The sequence below is a fragment of the Balaenoptera borealis genome, assembly GCF_965194805.1.
Source record: "Balaenoptera borealis genome assembly, chromosome: 12".
Lineage (NCBI taxonomy): Eukaryota > Metazoa > Chordata > Mammalia > Artiodactyla > Balaenopteridae > Balaenoptera > Balaenoptera borealis.
Genome location: NC_138869.1, coordinates 90,129,274 through 90,153,560, shown reverse-complemented (window position 1 = coordinate 90,153,560; position 24,287 = coordinate 90,129,274). Strand labels below are relative to the sequence as shown.

The 24,287-nt window shown below is 40.0% G+C and overlaps 1 protein-coding gene across 1 annotated transcript in view; it reads right to left on the bottom strand.

Annotated features, from left to right (window-relative positions):
- The window catches only part of DCDC2 (doublecortin domain containing 2), a 159,926-nt gene that overhangs the window by 71,908 nt on the left and 63,731 nt on the right, over positions 1-24,287 (bottom strand). Inside the window, exon 7 of the mRNA XM_082346373.1 lies at positions 23,874-24,036. Within this exon, the coding sequence (XP_082202499.1) occupies positions 23,874-24,036 (163 nt within the window). The remainder of the gene's footprint in view (positions 1-23,873; positions 24,037-24,287) is intronic.

The following is a 24,287-nucleotide window of genomic DNA, read 5'->3' as shown; positions in this document are numbered from 1 at the left end:
AAATGTTAAGGGATGGAGAGTGAGGAGAGACTTCATTGAAAGGACTGCCAGTTATTTGGAGAACCACATTCCTCAGGAATATTGCACACTTAGCCCAGTGCTTGGAGATAGACTTGCTGAGTGAGTGATTCTGGTCCCTCCCTGATCCCGTTTCCCCTCAATATTACATTTAAGCTGCAATATTATTTGAATTGTAATTTTAAGAGTTAAAGCTCTTTTTTTTTCTGTTTCTGAATGAGATCACTAATAATGGTCTAACAGGATGAAATATGTTACATAGGGAGGAAAAATTACTTTTACTCTTCCCTCTGCCAACTAAAAAATTGTCACTTGCCATCTGGTTCCAGAGGAATGAAGTCACTAGCCACTGCAGTCACCGACCTTCAACACACCCTGAAAGGAGTTCAGGGTGGAGATGAGGAATAAGGCACTCTGTGCTCTGGGAAAAACTGGCAGAAGAGGCCTTCAGATAGTTAGATATTTTCAGGAGAAGACTTTATGAGCCCAATTTCTTGCATTGCCTTATATCTAGAAAAGCACTAAAATCATTAACAGAGACATCTGCTCCTTGGGACTAGGAGCAAGCCTCTGCCAAAATGTGTGCTTGACTACACATACTCCCTTCACTAAAATCGATGGAATACTGACCTTCCCCCCTACCTCTTCAGAACAGTTCCTCAGAGCTATCTGGGAGGCCATCTCCCAGGCTACAGTCCTCATTTTGCCCCCAAAAAAACTTAACTCACAACTCTCACACTGTGCTTTTTTTATTTCAGTCAACACCTCTCATGTTTAGTGACTGGGGTTTGTGAATTAAACTGACAAAAAATTAACAGGGGAAAAGGTTTATTCACATGCACGTGGAGGCTTCACAGAAAAGAAGAGAAAACCCAAAAAAGTGGCTAGGACTGGGGGCTTATATACCATTTTAACAAAGGGTGATAAACTGTAGAAAAGTGAGTAGACTAAGGGGAGGAGTTGGGGCTTCTAGGGGTGGTAAATTGCTGGATGGTAAATATGTGGGCGAAACTAATGGAAGATAAGGGTTATTTTGGTGAGGTTTGTTTATACAGTCTTAAGTCAGTGCCATCTCCAGGGGTAAGAGCCTCCCCCGGTGATTAAGAGTTGTTCTCTTCCTGGTATGGGAGGGGGAGACAACTTTACAAATGAAAATTTATGCTCTGCTTTTAGGCAGAAAGGGAGAGGAAGGAGAGTTCCTCCTATGTCTGCTGTTTCCCGATGGTCTTCAGCTCAAAATAAGTCTTATGCCAAAATGGCATATATTGGGGCAGCAAACTCACTTTAAGAACAACCGTGTAGCAAGTGAAGATAGTAGTGGGTTCATTCATTAGCCACTGGTCTGTGCTTTAAGCACAAGTGTCATTTTAGAGGCTTAATTAGTAGGCTCAAGTCCTTTGTGATTCGCTAGGTTTTGACCCCAGTTCCTGGCAGCCTCCCTCTCTCATCCTCTTGACTTCATCTGATAATCTCTCACCTGAGGGAGTAAGGGGTGGGGGGGTGCGATGAGTGGTGAAAGATACCAACTGGCAAAAAGAACCTCCAGGCAAGTTGGAATCCACTGAGCTAGAGGTGAGTGTAAACAGGTAACCAAGAGGAAAGGGGCAAATATCAGATTGTCAAGTCCAGGTTACAGGGCCAAAGGAAAAGAGAACAAGGCCAAAGGTCAACATAAGGTAGACTGAATCACAGGCCCTTGTCTGCTGCCAGTATGGATGGCTGACTAAGGTATAAGTGGCCCCACTGTGCTTAAAAGACAAGGACCAAATGAACCCCACAGAGGTAACAGGTTTGCAAATATTATACACTCCCTCCTTATGGCAATAAAAAATATGTTCTGAATATGCATATATTCTATGCATTAAATTTTTAAAGGCATGTTGTGCCTCCTAGTGCTACAAGGCAAAAGTTATTGGTGGTACAATTATAACACACACAATATGCATACACAGATATATATATAATATGTGAACAATTCTTTAAAAAGACTGCTTTAGAATGGAAATAATACAAATTATTCTGCAAAATGTCATTTTCCAACTTACATTCCAATCCTTACACCTATCCTATTAATTCAGCACTAAAAAAAAAAAAAAAAACAGAAAATATAAATCATACCCCTAAAGTCCTACTATACCCGACATCAAAATTACACAGCATGATGATGCATAATTATGGCACTTTCAAACAGCATTTGAGAGTGTGTCACAAGTGATGAAAAATGTAATTTATTTCTACTGACAGATATTAATTGCTCTGTATTAGAAAATGTTTGAACCATTACTGATAAGCAAAAATGGTAACATAAATGCCTCAAAAACAACGGCAAGGGAAGAGGCATAGCTCTAATCATAAAAACTCCCATAGCATAAGGAAAGGCAATCTCTCAAAGAGGACATCTATTATTAAAATTTGTAAGTCGTTGCCATGACACAGTAGGAAGAGGCTCAAATGAGAAGCCGCTTCCAGCAGGTCTAAAGTGTTATTAATCTCTGATATAGCACTGGCTAATTGGGGTTTAGGATTTTGCCGTTTCCTCAGCAAATTGTCTTTGTTAAGGCGAAACTGGATGGTTGCAGGGGAACTTTCAGAACGAACAGGAGCGTATGTACAGAACAGATTATTCCTTTAAAACTGAAACCGAAATGGTCACAAATGAATTTCACTTGTGGTTTAGCAGGGCCGTGCTTTTCCCTTGTTACTACTAGGGCTACTATTACTGTTCATTGATTTCAGTCTGTTACTTTAGAGATTATGGAATTGGGGCAGCAATGTTAGGTTATGCTGGCTTCCATAGCTTGAGTGGCAAACAGGAGTCATCAGAAATCTCATGAAACTCTGCTATCTTCAAGAGAATTTTAGGTGAGCTCCTTCAGTCCACCAACTCCATTGCCTCCCAAAACCTATGTCAACACCCACACCCTTTTCACTATTAGAGTCTGTCTAATCTAATCCACACCTGTACAGCATTGCTTCCAACTCTCTGGCCTTGGGCACCATTCTGACACCTTGTGTCTAAATTCTGCTCCACATCCTTACATCTCTATTTCTGTCAATAGCACCGCTAGTCTCTTAAAAAGCTAGGCTGGATTTGTTGAATTATCATTGAATCCACCTTAACCCATCCTCTAAGACTCCTGATTAATCTGTTACCACCTTGCTATGCACATTATCATCTCAAATCACATAATTTTTTCCAGGGCCTTTCCAGACTCCTTCCAATCCCATCCTGTACACATACATCAGATCATTCTCCCTAAAACACTACTTTCACCACATCAGAACACTGTGTGCATACTGATACTCTCCAATGCTTTGCCTCTGTAGCTGCAGAATAACTTCTAAATGCATTAGCTTCACATGTAAGGCCCTTTATGATCTGACCTCAGCCTACCTCTATGGACCAGGCTACCATCACTTTCCTAACTAATATTGTTCCCTCTAGCTAGTGTGATCTGTGAAATACAAACACAGAGTAGTTAAGCTTTCTTGCCTCTGGATTTTCACTCAGGCAAATTCCCTGTGAACTCACATCCTTGTTTCCCATTTTTTTAAATTTCAGATCAAATTCCAGGTTCTCTGCAAAACCATCCCAGCCCATAATGACTGTCTTCTTCTCCCTACTGCACTCATGCAGTTTGTATTATATCCTTCCTTGTACTGTCCAATCTCTGTAAGTGGGGCGTCCTGATTCCAACCAGATCACAAGCCCCCAAGGGCATGGACTATATCAAATGTTTCCAGAATCCCATAACCTATGCTCAGTGAATGCCTGCTGACAAGAGCTGTCTGATCAACTTCTTTAACAAGTAGAATCCAAAGGAAAGGGAGAATGCCATGTTGGCCTGCGGAGCAAAGCCACAGAACCAAAGGGATAAGGGACAGGGAGTGGAACCAGAATTTTAAGTGCAGGATAAGACAGAGCGGAATGAAACCACGTGGAAACATATACAAATTCAAACACAGCTAGACCAAAAGAGGAAGCCATGTAAAAGCAAACAAGAGAGCAAGAGGGTTTAATGGGCAAGAAAGTGGTAGAGCGGTGACCATTTTGCAGTGTATACAAGCACTGAATCAGTATATTGTACACCTGAAACTGATACAGTATTAACTGTCAATTATATCTCAATAAAAAAAATTTAATGAGCAAGAAAATAGAAAGCAGATGGTAAGGGTAGGATGAACCTGGAGCCATTCCAAAGCCAAAGTACAAAATTAAGAACCATCACCTACCTGACAAATATAGGACATGGCTCTCAGCAGTGACAGCACAGAAACATTTTTCAAGGACCTCAGGAATTGTTACCAAGTTTGGCCCTATGCTGAGTCACTAAGCAAGTCTCAACAATTTAAAGAGATTGAAATTATTTAAGTATGTTCTTTGACCACAGTGGAATTAAGCTAGAAATCAAAACAGATACTAGAAGATCCAAAAATTTACTGTTTTGAAATTAAGTAATACCCTTTTAAATAACCCTGGGTCAAGGACAAAATGACCATGGAAATTTTTTAATATTTTCTATAAATAATGAAAATAAGACAAAGTAAAACATGTTGGATACAGCTAAAGCACTGCTTAGAGGGAAATTTATGATTTTACATGTATATATAGAAAAAGGACTGAAAATCAATGTTCTAAATAGCCATCTCAAGAACTTAGTAAAAGAATAAGTTAAACTCAAAGAAAGGTGAAGAAAGGAAATAACAAATATGAGGGCAGAAATTAAATGAAAAATAAACAATATATAATAGAGAAAAATCAACAGAGTCAAAATTAGTTATTTTAAAAGAATAGTAAACTTGAAGGACCATTAGCAAGATTGATTATGAACAAAATTTAGCAACATGGGGGAGTGATAAATAGTACATGAGTATAGATCCTATAGACGTTTTTTAAAGATGATATAAGAAATAACTTTATACCAATAAATTTTAAAATTTAAGTGAAATTAACTTTTAAAACGTAACTTACCAAAACTAACACTAGAAAAGATTAAGAAGCATAAATATCCCTACAGCTATTAAAGAATTTTAAAATTCACATAAAGAAAATTCCAGGTCTAAGTAATTACAGCAACGAGATATAAAAAGGACAAAACATCATAGACAATTTTTTTATTCCAAAAATACAGTAAGTTTGATATCCAAAAATCAATATAATTCACCACATTAGAAGAATAAAGGGGGAAAAAGCATAAATATCATTTCAACAGTTACAGAAAAGCACTTAATATGATTCAAAACCCATTCCAATTTTTAAAAAATCTCAGCAAACAAAAAAGCAAACTTCTCTAATAAATAGAACCTCCTAAATCTGATAAAATGTATGAAAACTTAGATTAAACATCATTCTTAATGGGGAAATGCTGAAGGCTTTCCCCTTGGGATTAAGAACGGAATAAAGTTGTCTGCTATCACTAATTCTATTCTATTTTGTACCGGAAGTACAAAAAAGTAAGGAAAAGGGCTGTAAGAGTGAAAAGAAAGAAAGAAAACTGTCATTATTTGCAAGCAAAATGACACTGTATTTAGAAAATCCAAAAGAAATCACAAAAACTATTTTCAGTGTTAGGGGAACCACTGACCAAAACCACCCACCCTGCCCAGGCAAAGACAGTAGCAATTTGCATGAGTTATTTTATGACAGGAGATCCTGGTAAAGAACACGGAACTAACAAGGCACCGTCAAGTGGAAGAATACGGGAAAGGTCAAAAGGAAAGAGGAGACACCAGTCCACATGTCCTACCAACCTCCCAGAATCCTCCTTGCTGGAATCCATCTTGGCTGAGCGGTTCCGCTCGCCACCAGAAAGGACCCTGAGTCAGAATGATTGGCCAGAGACTAATCCCATCACCATAAAACCCGAGACTGCGAGCCACGTGGCAGAGCAGTCCTCCTGGGTTCCCTTACCCTCCTGCTCTCCGCCCGGGTGCCCCTTCCCAATAAAGTCTCTTGCTTTATAAGCACATGTGTCTCCTAAGACAATTCATTTCCAAGTGTTAGACAAGAGATCACTCTCGGGCCCTGGAAGGGATCCCCCTTCCTGCAACATAAGTTAACAGTTAAATTTGATAATGTTACAGAAAACAATGTCAAATATATAAAAATCAGTTGTATTTCTAATAAATCAGCAACAAATAATTATAAAATTTAAATTTAAAACAACAGTATTTATAACATCACCAAAAAAGCATAGAATACCTATGAATAAATCTAATAAGAGATATGCAAAACATAATATATATAAAACATAAGTGAGAAAAATTACGAAAGACAAATAAATGGAGGGACATACCATGCTTATGTACTTGACTCAATATTTTAAAGATTGGTCTATGGATTCAATTCGATCCCAATTAAAATCTCAGCAGGTGTTTTTGTGGAAATTGGGAAGTGGATTCTAAAATGTACAGACAGTTTTAAAGAAGAACAAAGTAAGCTGAAAGCTTTATCTTAACTGATGTCAAGACTTATGATAAAACTAAAATAAAGACAGTGTTTCACAAGGATAATAGACCAATGGAACAGAATAGAGCAGGCATAACTGGATTCACACATAGATCAACATCAAACTTAAGACAGAGGAAAATGATGAAATTTTCAAGAAATGGTACAGCATCAACTAGGTATCCACATGGAGAAAAACTAATCTTGACTCCTACCTCATACCATACACAAAAATCAATTACAGACGGACTGTAGCTTTAACAGCAGAAATAAAACAACGAAGCTTCCAAAAGAAAACATGAGTCCTCGGGAGAGACAAAGATATTTTTTAAACAGGACACAGAAAATACTAACGCTAAAGAAAACTAACGCTAAAGAAAAAAGTTAATAAATTGGACTTGAAGATTACAGACTTCTATAATTCAAAAGAAATCTTTAAGAGAGTGACAAGACAAGCCACAAAATAAGAGAAGATATTCTGATATTCAACAAGTGAGTCATTTATAAAGAACTACAAATCCATGTGAAAAAAGGCAGACAATCCAACAGAAAAATGGACACAAGACGTGCATAGGAACTTTACTAAAAAACATATCAAAATGGCTGAAAGACATATGAAAAGGCACTCAACTTCATCAGTCATCAGGAAAATGCAAATTAAAATTGCAATGAAATACCATTACTCACCTACTAGAGTGGCTAAAATTCTTTAAACTGACAAGAATGCATGGGGAGGCTTGTAGCAACTGGAATTTTCATACATCATTGGTGAGAATGTGAAGTGGCACAACCATTTTGGAACATTATTTGGCAATATCTATTAAAGATGAAATACATATATCATATGACACAACAATTCAACTGAAGTACTTGCATATGTTCACCAACAGATACATAGCAAAATGTTTATAGCAGCACTACTCACTAAAGCCCCAAACTGGGAACAACACAAAAGTCCGCCAACCGTGGAATGCATAAATAATGCTAGAGTAACACAATGGAATACTATACTGCAGTGAGAATAACAAACTACTGTTATGTGCAACAGAATGAATGAATCCCACGAACATAATTTTCAGTGAAAGCCAAACATAAATAGGTTGCAATATAGTGTATAATTCTATTTTTAAAAGTTCAAAACTAAGAAAAACTAATCTATGATGACAGAAGTCAGGATAATGGTTTTCTTCAGGGGGTGATGTCTGGAAGGGTAGAGGGGGCGGGTCTTCTGAGTTGCTGGTCATGGTATAATCTACACTAGGTCTTTGTCCCCAGGTCCTAGGTTCCTGACACAGAGCTCCTCCTAAAACCCTTGGAATTTCCTGAGTGACGAGGGTGACAGGAGGGTCTTTTGTTCTAATGAGGTGACTCTTGGCGGGCACCTGGATAGCTCCAACCTGAAGGAGCTGGGTGACAGAAAAACCAAACCTCGATTAAAAATTTGGAACTTTAAGCTCCCCTCCTTCCAGCCTCCAGGGAGGGGAGAGGGGCTGAAAACTGAGTTTATCATGAATGGCCAGTGATTTCATCAATCATACCTACATAACGCAACCCTAAGTGACCAGGTATGGAGAGCCTCAGGGATGGTGGACACATCATGATGCTGGGAGACTGGCGCACTTGGAGAAGGCATGGAGGCTCCGTGCTCCTCCGCCTCTACCTTGCCCTGTGCGTCTCTTCCACCTGGTTGTTCTTGAGTTGTATCCTTTATAACAAACCAGTAATAGTAAGTAAAAGCACTTTCCTGAGTTCTGGAAGGGGGTGTAGGGGTGTGGTGTAGAAACCCCCGACTTTGTAGCAAGGTCAGACAGAAGTGAGGGTAACCTGGGGACCTGATACTTGCAGTTGTCACCTGAAATAAGATCTGCCTTGCGGGACTTATCCCTTAAACCTATGGAGTCTGATGCTGACTGCGGGCACTCAGAGTCAGAACTGAACTGAACCGTAGGACACCTAGCTGGTGTTGGTGAATTGGAGAGATGGTGTGCAAGAGACACCACGTATTTGGTGTCAGGGGAAAAAACAAAAAACAAAAAACCTCGCACAGATAATGTTCTATTTCTCGATCTGGCTGCTGGTTACGTGGGTCTACTCAATTTGTAAGATTCATCAAGGTGTCAACTTATGATTTGAGCACTCTTCTACATATACGCTATGTGTCCATAAAAAGTTTTTTTTAAATGTGCCCAGTGTATACCAGTGTGTGTGTCTGTGTAGCCACTCACTCTTCTGGGAGACACTGGGATGCTCAAGGGAAGAAAAGGATTTCCAAAAATTCAGACATTTCTGCTGCTTGGAGCTTAAGAGAATAGAGTGAGTAGCCTGGGTCTGTGTATGAACAAGAGAGGGATTCGTCAGGAGGCTGACTGAGGCTTCGTAAAATTTCGTTTGGTGGGAGGGTAAGGGGGGGACTCAACTGAGAGTTATGCCCCACCGTTTAACGTGAGAAATTAGAAATGTAAATAATCTCTAATCCAGAGTGGCTTTTAAATCCTCTATTAATGGAAAATCCAATATCATGCAGACAGCACTACACAAAGAATAATTTCGCTTTATAAACTGAGGAAAATTCATCAACTCAGTTTGGTTTTAAGAGCCTCCATTTTTTAGTGGTATCTTCATAAGGCTGTTATCTTAGCAGCACAGTGCACCAATTCAGGGGCCATCCGACCACGCTGAATTTTTTAATTAAATTATAACAAGATTAATTTTTCAGTTTTCCCCACATAGAGCCATATATTGCACCTCGGCTTTAATACTGATTTCTTAAGCCAAGTAAGCAGTCTTTTCCCTAACCTATTACCTCTCCTTGAATTTAAACAAAATGTCTCCATTTACATGGATGTATATCTCCTTTGCCTGGGCACTGTAGCAGGCAGAGACCTTGTTAATCTCTATGCCACTGGGAGATGTTTGGTTAGAAAATCTGTTTTCATCAAGCTAACTTTGATTAAGAAATATCATCATACATAATTGCAATGCCTAAATTCAAATAAAAGCACAGCAAAAAAAAAAAAAAGAGTCATACAGTGATTGGAAAAATTCTGTCATTCTCTCATCACACTTTACAGGGAGCTAACTACGTGTAAGAAACTGAGCCAGATGCTGGAGTCATGAAGATGAATAAGGCAATGATAAGGAGGAGGCCTGGCTCGCAAATCGTTCAGGGACCAGCGGAGAAGGGCGATGTAACACGCACTGTGGCAAAGTCACGTACTGCTATTGCAGCCCGAGAGAGGGAAGGCTCAACACTGAGAGTGTCAGGACCAATTTGACAGAAGGGATGATGCCACTGTGAGTCTTAAAGAGAATAAAGTTGATGGGAGCCGGGAGGGTATTCTAGGCACATACAAATGACGTGGCAACAGCTCATGCCATCAAGAAAACTCTAAAAAGTTCTGTACGCCCGACATGCATGCAGGAGGCTGGTGGAAGATGAAGTTGGAAAGAAAGGCCATGAAAGTGAGACACTCCTGAGGGAATTTCATTAGAAACAGTTTTGCGGTTTCAGGACATTGCTGGCAGAGTTATGAAGGGCAGACTGGGAGGGCGCTCAGGAGACCTAATCTAGAAGGCTGCAGGGGTCTCTGCGTGAAACATATGGAGCTTAAATCAGGAATGACCAGGCGAGGAGGACCAGATTCAAGAGACTCTAAGAAGGTCAAATCTGTGCAAATTAGCCCTGATTGAGTGTGGAGAATGAGGGACATGGAAGAGTCTAGGCTGACTCTAACGTTAACAGGATTAAAATGATGGGAGAGGTAATGTGGAGGAGATTAGAAAGGAATGGGGCAGGGACGGGTCGCGCCCCGAACTTCCCCGCCAGCTGGCAAAGCCTCAGACTCCTCCTCTGACCCCCACCCACCATCACGCACCACTCCTGGGTTCCTGGCTCCATGGGACACTGACACAAGGAAGGAGGGAGGAAAACTAAGTATACAGAGGCAATTCAGAGTTTGGGGAATTTTTTTTAACATGTGCATGTAGGGTGCCTGTGAGAAATCAAGGTAGAAATTGCAAGTAGTCAGAAATAGGACCCTTAGTCTAAGAAAAGTGGTTGAACCTGGAAACACATTCCAATGTCCTGTCCGTAAGGATGCGTTAAGGGCGTTTCCTAGCAAGGGACACATAATAATGAAAAATGAAAGTCCTTCGGTCACTTTAAGGAAAAATCACAATTTTTGTTGTTTTTATGGGCAATGGCCTTTCGTGTAAACTGTGATGGTCACTGTCACCATTATGATTTTTAAGAAGAGTACACAGGAACTTCTGAGTTAATCTGAGAAAGGATATAAAAATAACACTATAAGATTAAACCATCTATTCTAATTTGGAGGATTAATTAACATTTAACTACTCTGGGTTTAAAACGCATCCAAGATCTAAATGCTGAGCTCAGTCCTGGTTTTCCTTCTGCCCCGCCCCCCAACACACAACAATTCTATGCCCAGAACTTTCTCTCGCAAATAGATATCAATTCCCAATCTCAGCAGTCAGATTTAACCTCCCTCCCCTGCTCTCAAAGCCTTTTCCATGAACTCTATTCTGCTACTTGCCATATCCGACCTTGACCTAGAGGTGCTTTTGAGTCTCCAACTCAATTTTAATCTTCATGAGAAGAAAACCATGTCTTTTCCCCATTTTTATGCCTCTCCTCCAAGGAGAGAACTCACCATGCAGACAATAAAGTGCAATGGAGCAAGGTACAGTAAGGAGATTAACCTAGAAACTAACTGGAGTGAAAGAGAATGACTGTGTAAGGTTATTTTTAGTTTTTTTAAATGTTTTTAGAAGGAAAGATTTTGTCCACCCAGCTGAACTTTTTCTTCTTCTCTTTCCTTCTACTCCTTCCTTCTACTGACTTTCTTTAACTTTTTTGTCATTCTGCAAAGACTTTGTCAGCTTTGAGCTTCAGACTAGGGTGGCAACTGAGTCTTGGAAGGGAGAAGAAGGGCAGCAGTAAGAAGGCAGCTACCTGGGGCAACATGAATTAATCATGGAACCCTCCCGAATGCAAATTGGTGCAGCCACTATGGAAAACATATGGAGGCTCCTCAAAAAACTAAAAATACAGTTGCCATATGATCCAGCAATCCCACTCCTGGGCATATATCCAGACCAAACAATAATCGAAAAGATACATGTACCCCTAGGTTCATAGCAGCGCTACTCACAATAGCGAAGGCATGGAAACAACGTAAATGTCCATTGACAGATGAATGGATAAAGAAGATGTGGTATTATGTATATATAATGGAATACTACTCAGCCATAAAAAGGAATGAAATAATGCCATGTGCAGCAACATGGATGGACCTAGAGATTATCATACTAAGCAAAGTAAGTCAGAAAGAGAAAGACAAATACCATATGATATCACTTATATGTGGAATCTAAAGTAGGATGCAGGGCTTCCCTGGTGGCGCAGTGGTTGAGAACCTGCCTGCCAATGCAGGGAACACGGGTTCGCGCCCTGGTCTGGGAGGATCCCACATGCCGCGGAGCAACTAGGCCCGTGAGCCACAACTACTGAGCCTGCGCGTCTGGAGCCTGTGCTCCGCAACAAGAGAGGCCGCGATAGTGAGAGGCCCGCGCACCGCGATGAAGAGTAGCCCCCGCTTGCCGCAACTACAGGAAGCCCTAGCACAGAAACGAAGACCCAACATACCAATCAATCAATAAATAAATCTTTAAAGTAGGATGCAAATGAACGTATCTACAAAACAGAAACAAACTCACAGATATAGAGAACAGACTTGTGGTTGCCAAGGGGGAGGGGTGGGTGTGGAGGAGGGAAGGATTGGGAGTTTGGGATTAGTAGATACAAACTATTATATTCAATATATGGGATGGATAAACAACAAGGCCCTACTGTATAGCACAGGGAACTATAGTCAATATCCTGTGATAAACCAAAATGGAAAAGAATATGAAAAAGAATATATATATTTGCATAACTGAATCACTTTGCTGTACAGCAGAAATTAACACAACATTGTAAATCAACTATACTTCAATAAAATTTAAAAATTTTAAAAAATAATGGGTACCCTCCTCACTTCCCCATCTCCAGGCTCCCTAATTCCAGGTACTAAATAAAGTTCCTCATTTCTGACTTGGAGATCGTCTCAAACTAATTCCTATCTCCTTACATAGATATTGCTATTAACCACTAGCCTCTTCAGGCACTTTGTACTTTATAAAAGTGTTTTCACATTCATTTTCATTAATGTTCCATTATGATGAAAATGCTAAATAACCATAATCGTGCTTTTAAATTATAACCTAAGGGTGAACCTGGGAATAAAGTCTAAAGAGAATTTGATGATTCTCTCAACTAATTTCTAAAAATTAAACAGCCAACCTGCCTCACAAATGAAAAATTGCCTTACATCCATCTACCTACTACAGAAACTTTTTATTCCTTTGTCCCTTCTGTCTGAGGCTTGCTCAGAAAATAAAAACTCCTGAGGGGTGAACTCATCCATCTAAATGCTATCGAGTGCTGTCGTAATTAGATCTGGAACTCTGTTTTAGTTAGCAAATGTTATCAAATTGAAAATGTAATAAATCTCAAACATGCGAGGATGGAAAGCACCAGAGAAAACATGGAGACCGTTTGTTAGTAATGGTGCTTATTGGTTCCTTTTAAGTTTTTGTCCTGGGTGGCTAATCTTCTTGTCTCCTAGAACAATGACAGCCTACCCCATTCATTCCCAAATTAGATGAAATCATTGAGAACTTTGGTGCCAGTGAGGGGTAAAAGACGGTATTCTTTTATTTAATTAAGAAAAACAGTCATTGTTCCCTTTTGCTCCTAATACATTCCTGGGCTAGTCTGACATGGGAACTGTCTATGCATTCAACTGGATCTTTTTGGTAGTTTTACAGTTACAGAGGAATAGTCATTCATTTTCAGACTGCAAAATTTTCACCTCATACGAAAAACAATTTTAGAATTCTGAACTATCATTTCCTTCGAATCCCTCACTAAGTACAGTTTAAATCAATTTTCTTGCTATGATTTTTTGGTGTTCAATTTCTCTACAGAATGACTCTGCCTCTGTTTTTGATCTGAGATGTTAATGCATTTTTACCTTTCCTCCTGCTGTGCACACAACATCTCGACATCTGTGTCTCTATTTCCACATCACAAACTGGTTCATCTGTACCATTTTTCTAGATTCCTCATATATGTGTTAATATGGCCTTAGCTTTATATAAAATAGACACAGAATCACTCCAACACATTTAGGCTGTAGGCAACTGTAAAGTCTGATTAGGGAAAACTATAATCATGGGGAAGACTCTAAACTTGGGGGCAAAGGACCTTGTTCACAGGCTGTGATACCTTGGAAAGAAATTGCTGTCATTTATTAAATGCCTTCTGGCTTGCTGAAGACTGCAAGACACTAAACCTTTCTGCACTTTGGTCTTTGGCTCTGTAAAATGGAAATTATGATTTCCATTTATGAATAATATGATTTCCACTTACGAATAATACCTACTCCTCAGTGTTTGTTCCATGAAACAAGTGAGGTAATTAGAGGTACAGGTGCTAACCAAAGGTTTCTCATTTCTACTTCTTCATGTCCTCTTCCTGTACTTGCTCCTTAAGAGTCAGGTTTGGCCCTTCTTTTCTCAATCTGTGGGTCCTCCCTGGGCATCTTCTCCTTTACCTTGGCTTCAGCTCTCACCTATTGGCTGATGACCCCCAGATCTCCATCTGCAAGGGGAGTCTTTCCCTTTCCAGCTGATCCATGCACACCTCCACCAAATGCCAGGTAGGTCCCTCTAACTCACCGGGTACAGCCTTTCTCTCCTCCTGAGCACATTCCCTGAGAGTTACTGACACCAACCATCCCCCTTGTTACCCAGGCCAAATACTCAGTGTCCCCTTGGATCCCACTGACTCTCTCCCACCTTCCCAGATGGTCTCAGGTCGTACTGCCTATCTCCTACGTAGTTCTCAAATTTGTCCTCTCCTCTCTATCCCACTGCCAAAGGCTATCAAATCCACCATCATTTCTCTCCTTGTCTACAGCAGACCTTCTAGATTCCTCTACTTCCAAGAAATCCTCCTCTGATGTCCTGCCCATAACCTCGTAGCCCAACCCAGAGGTCTAGGGCAGCTTCGCTGGACAGCTCCCATACACTCCCAGGCCCTCCTGCCTCAAGTTCCTGAGTCTTTGCCCTAGGCCTTTCTCTGGCCACAGAAGCTTGTTCAGCCTGAGTGTGGGACAGGCCAGAGTACTCAGTGAAAAGTGGTTTTTTATTATGGCATTTTACAGGGAATGAAACCTTGCCCAACTTCACAGAAACAATTTGGTATTATCATCTACTTGTATAAATTAAGAATAAATGGACAGCTTTAAACCAACAAAGCTCAAAAGTACTCTATACATATTTTCTCTTTACCTTTATCCCCACTGTGATAGCATGATGCATGGTGATTTGCAATAAAGATTATATCTTCTTTCAAGAACAACTAGGATAACTGAGAAGAATAAAAGTAGAGTTCATATAAAAAATAGCCACAGTGTACAAAGGAGTCACAGCATATTATATGAGTGGAGAAATATCTCTCCCCTGTCTGGTAGTACCAAGTAGTATTAGTAATTCTTCCAGACACCGTATTAAACACATTTAAGCAGAAATGGCCTTGTTCTCGGGTACTGTGCTGCTACTTTCTAAATCAGCAAAATTGACATGGAGCCCTGGGAGATGACTTAGTACCAAGGAGGAACAAATTGTCAATGCTCACAACATAAACACATTTGGCATTTATGTGCAGTAAACAGAGTTTGGTCATGGAAATGGAGAAGGAAATTTTTCTGCTTCCTCGAGGAAAATGCTTTGATAAAGATATAATTACAATTACCCGAAGAAAATGTGTAAGTGCTAAGCTATTAGTATACAAGAGAGAAAATGGAGTTGCCCCACCGATTAGCAAAGTGTGGTACATAGTAAGTGCTCAGTAAATGTTCATTGAAGAAATGAAAGTGGTGTTCTAGAAAAGGGGGTGGGTTCATAAGTCTAAGGATTCATGAAACTTGGGGAAGGAAATTCAGACGCAGTGACGGGCTTGGGATGCAAGAGCTTAAGTCCTAGGATATTCAAATAACTATTAAAAAATGTGATTTGGCCATTTGATAAATAAACTAAAGGTCAACCTCAAAAATATCCACCTTCTTCAAGGTTCCCAAACCCTGAAAAAAGTAGGTTTGGTTGCTGAAGATTCATCCCAGCCTGGTATATACTAAAGACTCATTATTATACCACACTGAGGAAGAGGAAAATCTCCTTGCTAGTAATAATAACTCCTACCACCTACAAAACAAAAAGAGCTCAAATCAACCATTCTCATTTACAAAGAGAATATGAAATCCTGAAAAATGGAAGAGGGAAAAACGGAACTCCTCAAAATCTCTCAGATAAGCTTCAGCGTTGACTGTGATATGTCAACACTCTTCACTAAAGGAAGACAGGTCGAAGCACTTACATACGAAAGCCTCCCTCCCCCTGGACTCCTGGCATCAGTGCCCTACAAACAATTGCATGAGGGTGTCACCTCTTAGCCAGTGTAGGTCAGCATGGCAATTTCTAGAAATCATTAGCCATTGATATACCCTTTGACTCTGGGAAAACTGGTTTCTCCTCTTTTTCCCCCTTTTGTAAAACTAGGGAAATGCTGTTTACCTAATTCTGAGGATTTGTAGATGAAGCTTATAAAATATCAGATTAAAATCCACAGTTGAGATGTTCTAAAGCATGGGTATCAGAATCGTACCATTACTCAGTGTTTGGAATTTGTCACCCTTAATTTCAGTTGTCACCACAAATGTAGGCATAATGGACCTACACATACACACACACACACACACACACACACACACACACACACACACTCAACACTGAGTGCTACTCTGAGCAGGATACTCTGCTGGGTGCTTATCTGTGTATCACGTGTGAATAATGGCCGAGGAGCTGCTGATAGTCTAATGGACCAAGTCCCCATCCTGGTTTTATTTCACCACAGGGCTGGCAATAGGAAGAGGAAGTTGGGGAGGGGGGAAGGGTAATAAATTCCATGGCTACTTCTTCCTTTCACACTGTCACCTCCCACCATCAGCATCTCACAGACATTCCTGATATCAGACCCCTCCCGAACCAAGCCTAGGTCTGGGCCCTACTTCAGAACCCATGATGAAACACCCAGCCGAGGTAACCCAATTTTAGTTTCTTCCTGAAAAGTAGAAGAGTTAACACTTCAGAAACCCACCATTGGTATGGATCTACATTTCTCTATGATAAGGTATAGAGAAGTTCAGAGCTAACTTCAGAGGCAGCGGAATCAAGGGAATGCTGTGAAATTTGTCTGGGTCCTTGATGGGCACGGAAGGAGAGAGGACCTACTTAGAAGTAATAGGTAGCATCTATGAAAAGGGAGTCTGGCAAGCCAAAGCCTGAAGCCAGGGAGAAAAATCAAGATGAGACACTCCACACATCACTCTCTTCCAGAGGATCAACTGCTACAAGAACCTCAGTCTGGAGCTCAGTGTCCCCACACCTATAATTCCAGGTCCGACCCTCAACCTCTGCCTTTCTCCTCAGACCCAAACCCCATGGGATCCCCAACCTCAAGGCTCTGGCCGACACCAAGAATTTGACCTGGGGCAGCTCTGCATCCCTGGGCAGCAGGGTAACTCGAGTTCCTGGCATTCAATATGGAACTTCTATTTCTTTTCCCACCAGAAACATGACGGTACGCTGCAGCTACCTCCATGGCACCACGAGTACAATGTGAGAATTAAGACGCATTATGGCTTACATAGAACTGAACGGGCTACTTGTACGGAAAATGTGATGCAATTACCAAAATACCTACTTAAAACAAATTTCTGCAATAAAATCTTCCAAAGGTTTGGAAATATCTACACAATTCAACAGCTCACAAACTTCTCCTTTTGAAAACAGAGTATCTTCACATCCCAACCCTCAGCCAAATGAAAAATAGCCCCCAAAAGAAGTTTACGGCCTCAACCTGACATCAGCTGGAAAAGAATGCCTTTCTCACAATGCTGCTCCATCCAATGTACAAAGTGTGTAAGAGGGCAGGATATGAAAAGAATCTTTTCTAAAAAGGGCTAGGATCTTACTCCTCTCAGACTGAGATAAACATCTTACTGGTATTCAGCCAGCCTCTAATTTTTCAATATCTCAGCTGAAAGTGAGAGTATATACAGGCATACCTCATTTTATTGCGCTTTGCAGATATTGCACTTTTTACAAACTGAAGGTTAGTGGCAACCCTGCGTTGTCAGATGATGGTTAGCATTTTTTCGACAATAAAGTATTTTTTAATTAAGGCATATACATTGGATTTTTTTAGACATAATGGTATTGCACCTTTAGTAGACTACAGTATTATGTAAACATAACTTTTATATGCACTGAGAAATCAAAATATTTGTGTGACTTGCTTTATTGTGTTATTTGCTTCATTGTGGTAGTCTGGAACAAAACCCACAATTGCTCCAAAGTATGCCTGTATTCCTAAACTAATTTTTATTACTAGAATTTTAATAGCACAATAAAACTTCAAGGGATTACTAAGACCCCTTGCTGTACTAGATTTTGTGTATAATATGTCATTCTAAAAAGGGTTATTGAGGCATGGGAAAGTGCTTATTTTACAAATTTTTATCATACTGGTACTCGTCATAGTCAAATTGGACCCATATTCCACAATACACATAGCCACTGAGATGGGAAGTTAAGATCAAGGAAGGAATAGAAAACCTGTATTTCCCCGTTATGTGGTGAGTATGGTGGAAACAGACACCAAGGAATCATAAATCTTTCCTCTGCTTATCAAAAAAAACCAGTGCCCTGCTTTGTGAAGTCATCTTGGTGCCTTCTTATATACTTTCCTCCGGTACATGACATCCTTAGTGGGTGAGACTTGGGAAAGCACATTCGGAAAACATGCTTCCTGTTTTTATCTTGAGTCTCTTGTGACTGCGAACCATGCAAGTGCCTGAGCTGGTTCATCAGCTGAACCAAAGAAGCTCAAGTTTCCATGTCCCCTGATCTGACTCTGAGGATGGACCACAGTAATGCTTCATGCTTGGGGTGATGCAGCAAACCATGTGCAGTTTGTAGCTATTAGAAAAATTCAAGAAAAAAATTCAAGTCACCCAGCAAGGTCATAATATTCAGACACCCTTTCCCGGCACTGCACCTACTCCCTATCATTCATCAGGAGTCTAAACATCACACGTTCCTTGGAAACAATCAGTGAACGATACTGGGAGCAAGCTAGGAACTGCATCAAGGGTACTAATCCGTGTGTGCACACGTGCACGCCCACACGTGGAAACAGAAAGAGAATCACATCCTTCAAAATAAAACAAGTCTTGGGAATTCACTGGCGGTCCAGTGGTTAGGACTCTGCCCTTTCACTGCAGGGGGCACGGGTTTGAAAAGAAAACAGGTCTTGTTTTTGCTTACATTTTAAGACTCTGCTTTTAAAAAGTATTTTTAATTATCAATACCACATAAACCATAGCGATAACAGACCAGGATATTTTCTCCACAGTTTTCCCAATATTCTAAGGAGCCCTAAACCCACTATACTTCCTGTGTTCCAAGGGGTCTAAAAAACACTAATTTTTTTTCATGTAAAATATTATTAAAAATATCAACAAATACAATCAATCCCAAAATACTATACAATATTTCAAAGCAATCATCATTACAACTTTGCTCAGAGAGGAGAGAATAGCTAGGTAACAGCCTCTAAAACCTATCTCAAGGCACCACTCAGGTCGAAAGTGCATGGAAAACATACGCTGGTCAGTTAAGCTGGCATTTAAATGCAGCACTAAAAATGCATTTCACGCCCAACTTCATCAATCACCAACCAATCTTACTTTGCATCTTGGCTACCAAAAGAAAATGGGATTTGTTTCCCTGAAGAAATATGTCACTGCTCTGCTTGAATTATTAAGCTTTATTATTACAGAGAGAAACTGAGTCGGAAAAAAAGAAGAAACAAGAAAAAGAAATAAAATTAGACCCAGGTTGCCATCTACAGACTGTTATCAGCACTGCTCACTCATGAAGCATTAGACATCAGAGTATCAGTAAATATCAGCAGTAAAATAAAAGGATAAATGTATGACTACAATCGTAATGATAAAAATCAAGACAGCCTACCAAGTCTCCTTTTTTCTAATTAACATGAGAACAATAAAGAACACTGATCAAAAATTTGCATAATTTAACATATGCTAGAAAGAAATCAGCGATATGCATCCTAACTCTTAAAATTTAACTTAGAAATAAAATTGAATAGATTACTTAATGCCAAATTTAAAATATTTTTAAGCAGCAAAAACTGTTTCATCTCTATAATCAAATTCTTGCATTTTTTTTATGCCATATTTGTATATACTGAGAAATGATCACCACAGTAAGTCTAGTCAACATCTGTCCCCACACATGGTTACAAAAAGCTTTTTCTTGTAATAACTTTTAAGCTCTACTCTCAGCAACTTTCAAATGTGCAATACAGTATTAAATTCTTGCACTTTTGACTCACTGACTCACCATACACCTTCCCTTTCATTTTGCTTCAAGTCCTTATTGCTTTTCCCTTTCTAAGGAATAAGAGCCCTCTGGAGGCATGAATGTCCAAAATCGCGCACTTGGTTCTAATTACTAAAACAGATGTCATTAAATCAAAAAGCAACTGCAATAATAAATGAATATGGAGGCTAAAGGAGTAATAAAAAAGAGAGAGAGATAAAGACAGATACCTTTGATAACATAACATAGAAAATTTCTATAGCCAAAGACATCTGGAGGCAGATCTGATAAGGAGAAATAGCTCAATTTTCAAAAGTAGGGATTTAAGCTAATATCCTTAAACTTATCAAGTGATGATTTAATCTCATAAACTACACAAAACCTTTTTTTCATTTTCCCTGGGAAAATTGTTTTTGGAAGCCAAGATTCATTTTCCAGGTCATATGTTCTCTCCATCAAGATGAAAAGATACAAAATGCTTCGTCTAAACTCATATATGCTTCTAGATCTGTGGTATAAGCCTCTTATTGGGAAAAAAAAAAAATTCCCTAAACCTTCATGTGAAAGACAGCAGCCATAGTTCTACGTTAACACTGAGATACAGCAGTGAAAAACCTATCATCTGCACATTATAAAACCAGATTGCAAAATGTACACTTAACATGGGCAATTAAAACTGCAGGATTCTCTAAAGACACAGTAAGAACAGCTGAGGGCTTCTACCTTTTCTTAGCACTTTAAAAATGTGACTTGTTTCCGTGGTCAACATGTTTTTGTTACTTTGACCCCCACAGATACAACTATTGTTGAAAATTATTTGTGAATTTCTATAAAAACAAAAACGCTGATGGGGGGGTGGTGGAGGGATGAATTGGGAGATTGGGATTCACATACATACACTAATATGTATAATATAGATAACCAATAAGAACCTGCTGTATAAAAAATAAAATAAAATAAAATTCAAAAAGAGAGAAAAAAAAAAGTAAGTAAAAAGAGTGGATATATGTATATGTATAACTGATAAACTTTGCTGTACAGCAGAAACTAATGCAACATTGTAAATCAACTATACTCTAATAAAAATTTTTTAAAAAACACTGATAATTCGACTTTTTAATAAAGTTTACTTTCCTGTGAAACATGGAAATGCTGATTCAGCCTCTTGTGTTCCCAAGTTTCCACGAATGAAATAACCTGAAGAGATGATGGTCCCCTTTCTTTTGAGGAACAACTACTGAATCTAAAGACTTTCAAAAAATATATTGGGGGCTTCCCTGGTGACGCAGTGGTTGAGAATCTGCCTGCTAATGCAGAGGACACGGGTTCGAGCCCTGGTCTGGGAAGATCCCACATGCTGCGGAGCAACTGGGCCCGTGAGCCACAATTACTGAGCCTGCACATCTGGAGCCTGAGCTCCACAACAAGAGAGGCCGCGACAGTGAGAGGCCTGTGCACCGCGATGAAGAGTGGCCCCCACTTGCCACAACTAGAGAAAGCCCTCGCACAGAAATGAAGACCCAACACAGCCAAAAATAAATAAACAAACAAACAAAAAAAAAATATTGGAAGTAGGAGCTGGTATTTTCATAAGCTAATAAGAGCCTCGCAGAAAATAAAAAAGTAGCATTTTATAAAAGCCTTTAATCAAAAATAATTCAGGAAGAGTTTAACATGAGTCCTGTTTCTTAGTGGGTTTTAAAGTATTACAGAGACTTATCTATTTTGTAACTTCCATCATTCATCCATCAATATTTATTAAGCGTCTCATCTGTCAGACCTGTGCTAATTGTTGGGGACTGAAAAAAAAAAACCCAGTAAGACATAGCTCACGGCCTTGGGAATTTCACAATCTAGTATATACTGATTAAAATAAACCCTCTATTATTTTTTTTAAATATTTATTTATTTATTTGGCTGCACTGGGTCTTCGTTGTGGCATGCGGGACCTAGTTCCCTGACCAGGGATCAAACCCAGGTCTCCTGCATTGGGAACGCTGAGTCTTAACCACTGGACCACCAGGTTAGTCCCAACCCTCTATTATTTTTAATGTTCATGGCATGGCATGCTTTTCCAGGCTAGCTTTTTCCTTTGGTGCCTACCATACAACAAGCATTCAATAAACATCCTTTGACTGCACTTTACTGGCCTCCCTGTTTCAGAGTCACCGGAAAGGATTGCACAAACTTAAAGATAAAAGCAAAACTTTGAAGATAAATCTTAATATGAGCCCACATGTTGCAGAATGTTAATGGGGCTAAAAGAAGTTAAGTGACTTGCCGGAAGTCAAGAGCAGAACTGGGACAAGAATCTAGGACTCTCAACTTCCAGCTAATCTCCACCATTTAAATCTCTGAAGATTTTAAAACCCCTCCACTTTCTTCTCTATGGAATTGGCTCCTTTCATTTCACCTGTTCTTTTAACTTAGTCTCACACATCTTTCTTCTGAAACTTTAATCATCTGAGCAGCATCTTCTAAACACTCACACAAGTTCATGCTGTCTCCTCAACTGTGAAGCCCACTTGAGCTGTAATTCTAATGTGACACTTCATATGGACTTTGAAGTGAGCTGGAGCTCCCAGCTGGAAGCCAAGCTCTCTGACCATGAATCTGAAACTTGATCCCATTCATCCTTTTCCAGGGCAGCCTGGCATATCTTCCAGTGGGGGTAAGTGGATCCCAGGGGGAGGGAGAAGCCGTCACTCCTCCAGCCTTGTCCCAGCCAGCCCCCTGCCCACAGCATCACTCCATCCTCGTGCGCTCGCCCCACTGAGACCACGCTCCGAGTGAAGCCAAAAAGAGCTTGTCTTCACAAAAAACTAACATGAAAAATTCACAATTCTGACGGCACTCATCCTTAGTTTATCACTTTTATCTTGAAATCTTGTACTAATGCAAAATGTTTTAAATTATTTTATACCGTCTCTCGCCTGGTCATGCAAGACACATAACTAACTTGGTACATATTGTTTATCGGTAAAGTTGTGTGTGTGTGTGTTCTCTTGGGTATCAGTAAAATCGGTGAAACATCTTTTTGGAAAAAGTGATCTGTGACTAAAAGCAATTCGTAATGAATGTGAACAAGGGTTGTAGACACACAAATAAGAGAGATCAACAGCGGTTGGCAAAAATGTTAATCGAGCCCTTTTAGCTGGAACACAGGATGGTAAAAGTTACCTTTTCCAATACGACCACTCAAGACATATTTTACCTCAAAACACATGTCCTTGGGACTTCCCTGGTGGTGCAGTGGTTAAGAATCCGCCTGCCAATGCATGGGACTCGGGTTCGATCCCTGATCCAGGAAGATCCCACATGCCACGGAGCAACTAAACCCACGCGCCACAACTACTGAGCCTGCGTTCTAGAGCCCCCAAGCCACAACTACTGAGCCCGTGTGCCACGACTACTGAAGCCCGCGCGCCTAGAGCCCACGCTCTACAACAAGAGAAGCCACTGCAATGAGAAGCCCACGCACCACAATGAAGAGTAGCCCCCGCTCGCCACAACTAGAGAAAGTCCATGCGCAGCAACAAAGACACAAAGCAGCCAAAAAAAAATTTTTTTGATAAAAAATTTAAAAAACACGTGTCCTCGTAGCAGAATCTCTAATTACAAATAGAAATTAAGCATGAAAAACAGCAGGATCTCTCACACGCAGAAAGTCTTCTTTGCAAACTCTCATATAGGACAATAAGGAGTCTTTTCTGTAGGCCCAGGAAAACAAATGGATCTATTTACAAATTAAAATTGTATCACAGCCTTAAGATAAGGATAATCAATAATAACAATATAATAACAACAAACTTACCACTGTTTGGAATTGTCTGCGGCGAACTCTTTAACTTTACATTCTGTTTCCCTTTCGTGGGTTTTTCTGAATTCACATCTTCTTTTTTCCCTTTCCTCTTTGGGGGCTGAGGAGATGAGTTGTCGCTGGATCCGACTGTTGACTTAGATTGGCGATCATTTCCCTACGTGGCAAAAGATTAGACCCTTACTATCAGCTGATGAACTCCCTAAGCGATTACTACTCAGTACAAGTCACTCACTAGTGGTAAAAAGGGCAGGGGCGGGAGATGGGGGTATTGTACTGATTCTGCTGCTGTCCACTACCTACATTAACTCTTCTTGGTGACAGAGGAAGGGTCTACCAGAGGAAGGAGAATAAAAATAACAGCACTTGACAATTGTTGAGTACTTAACTGTACCAGGTGTTCTATGA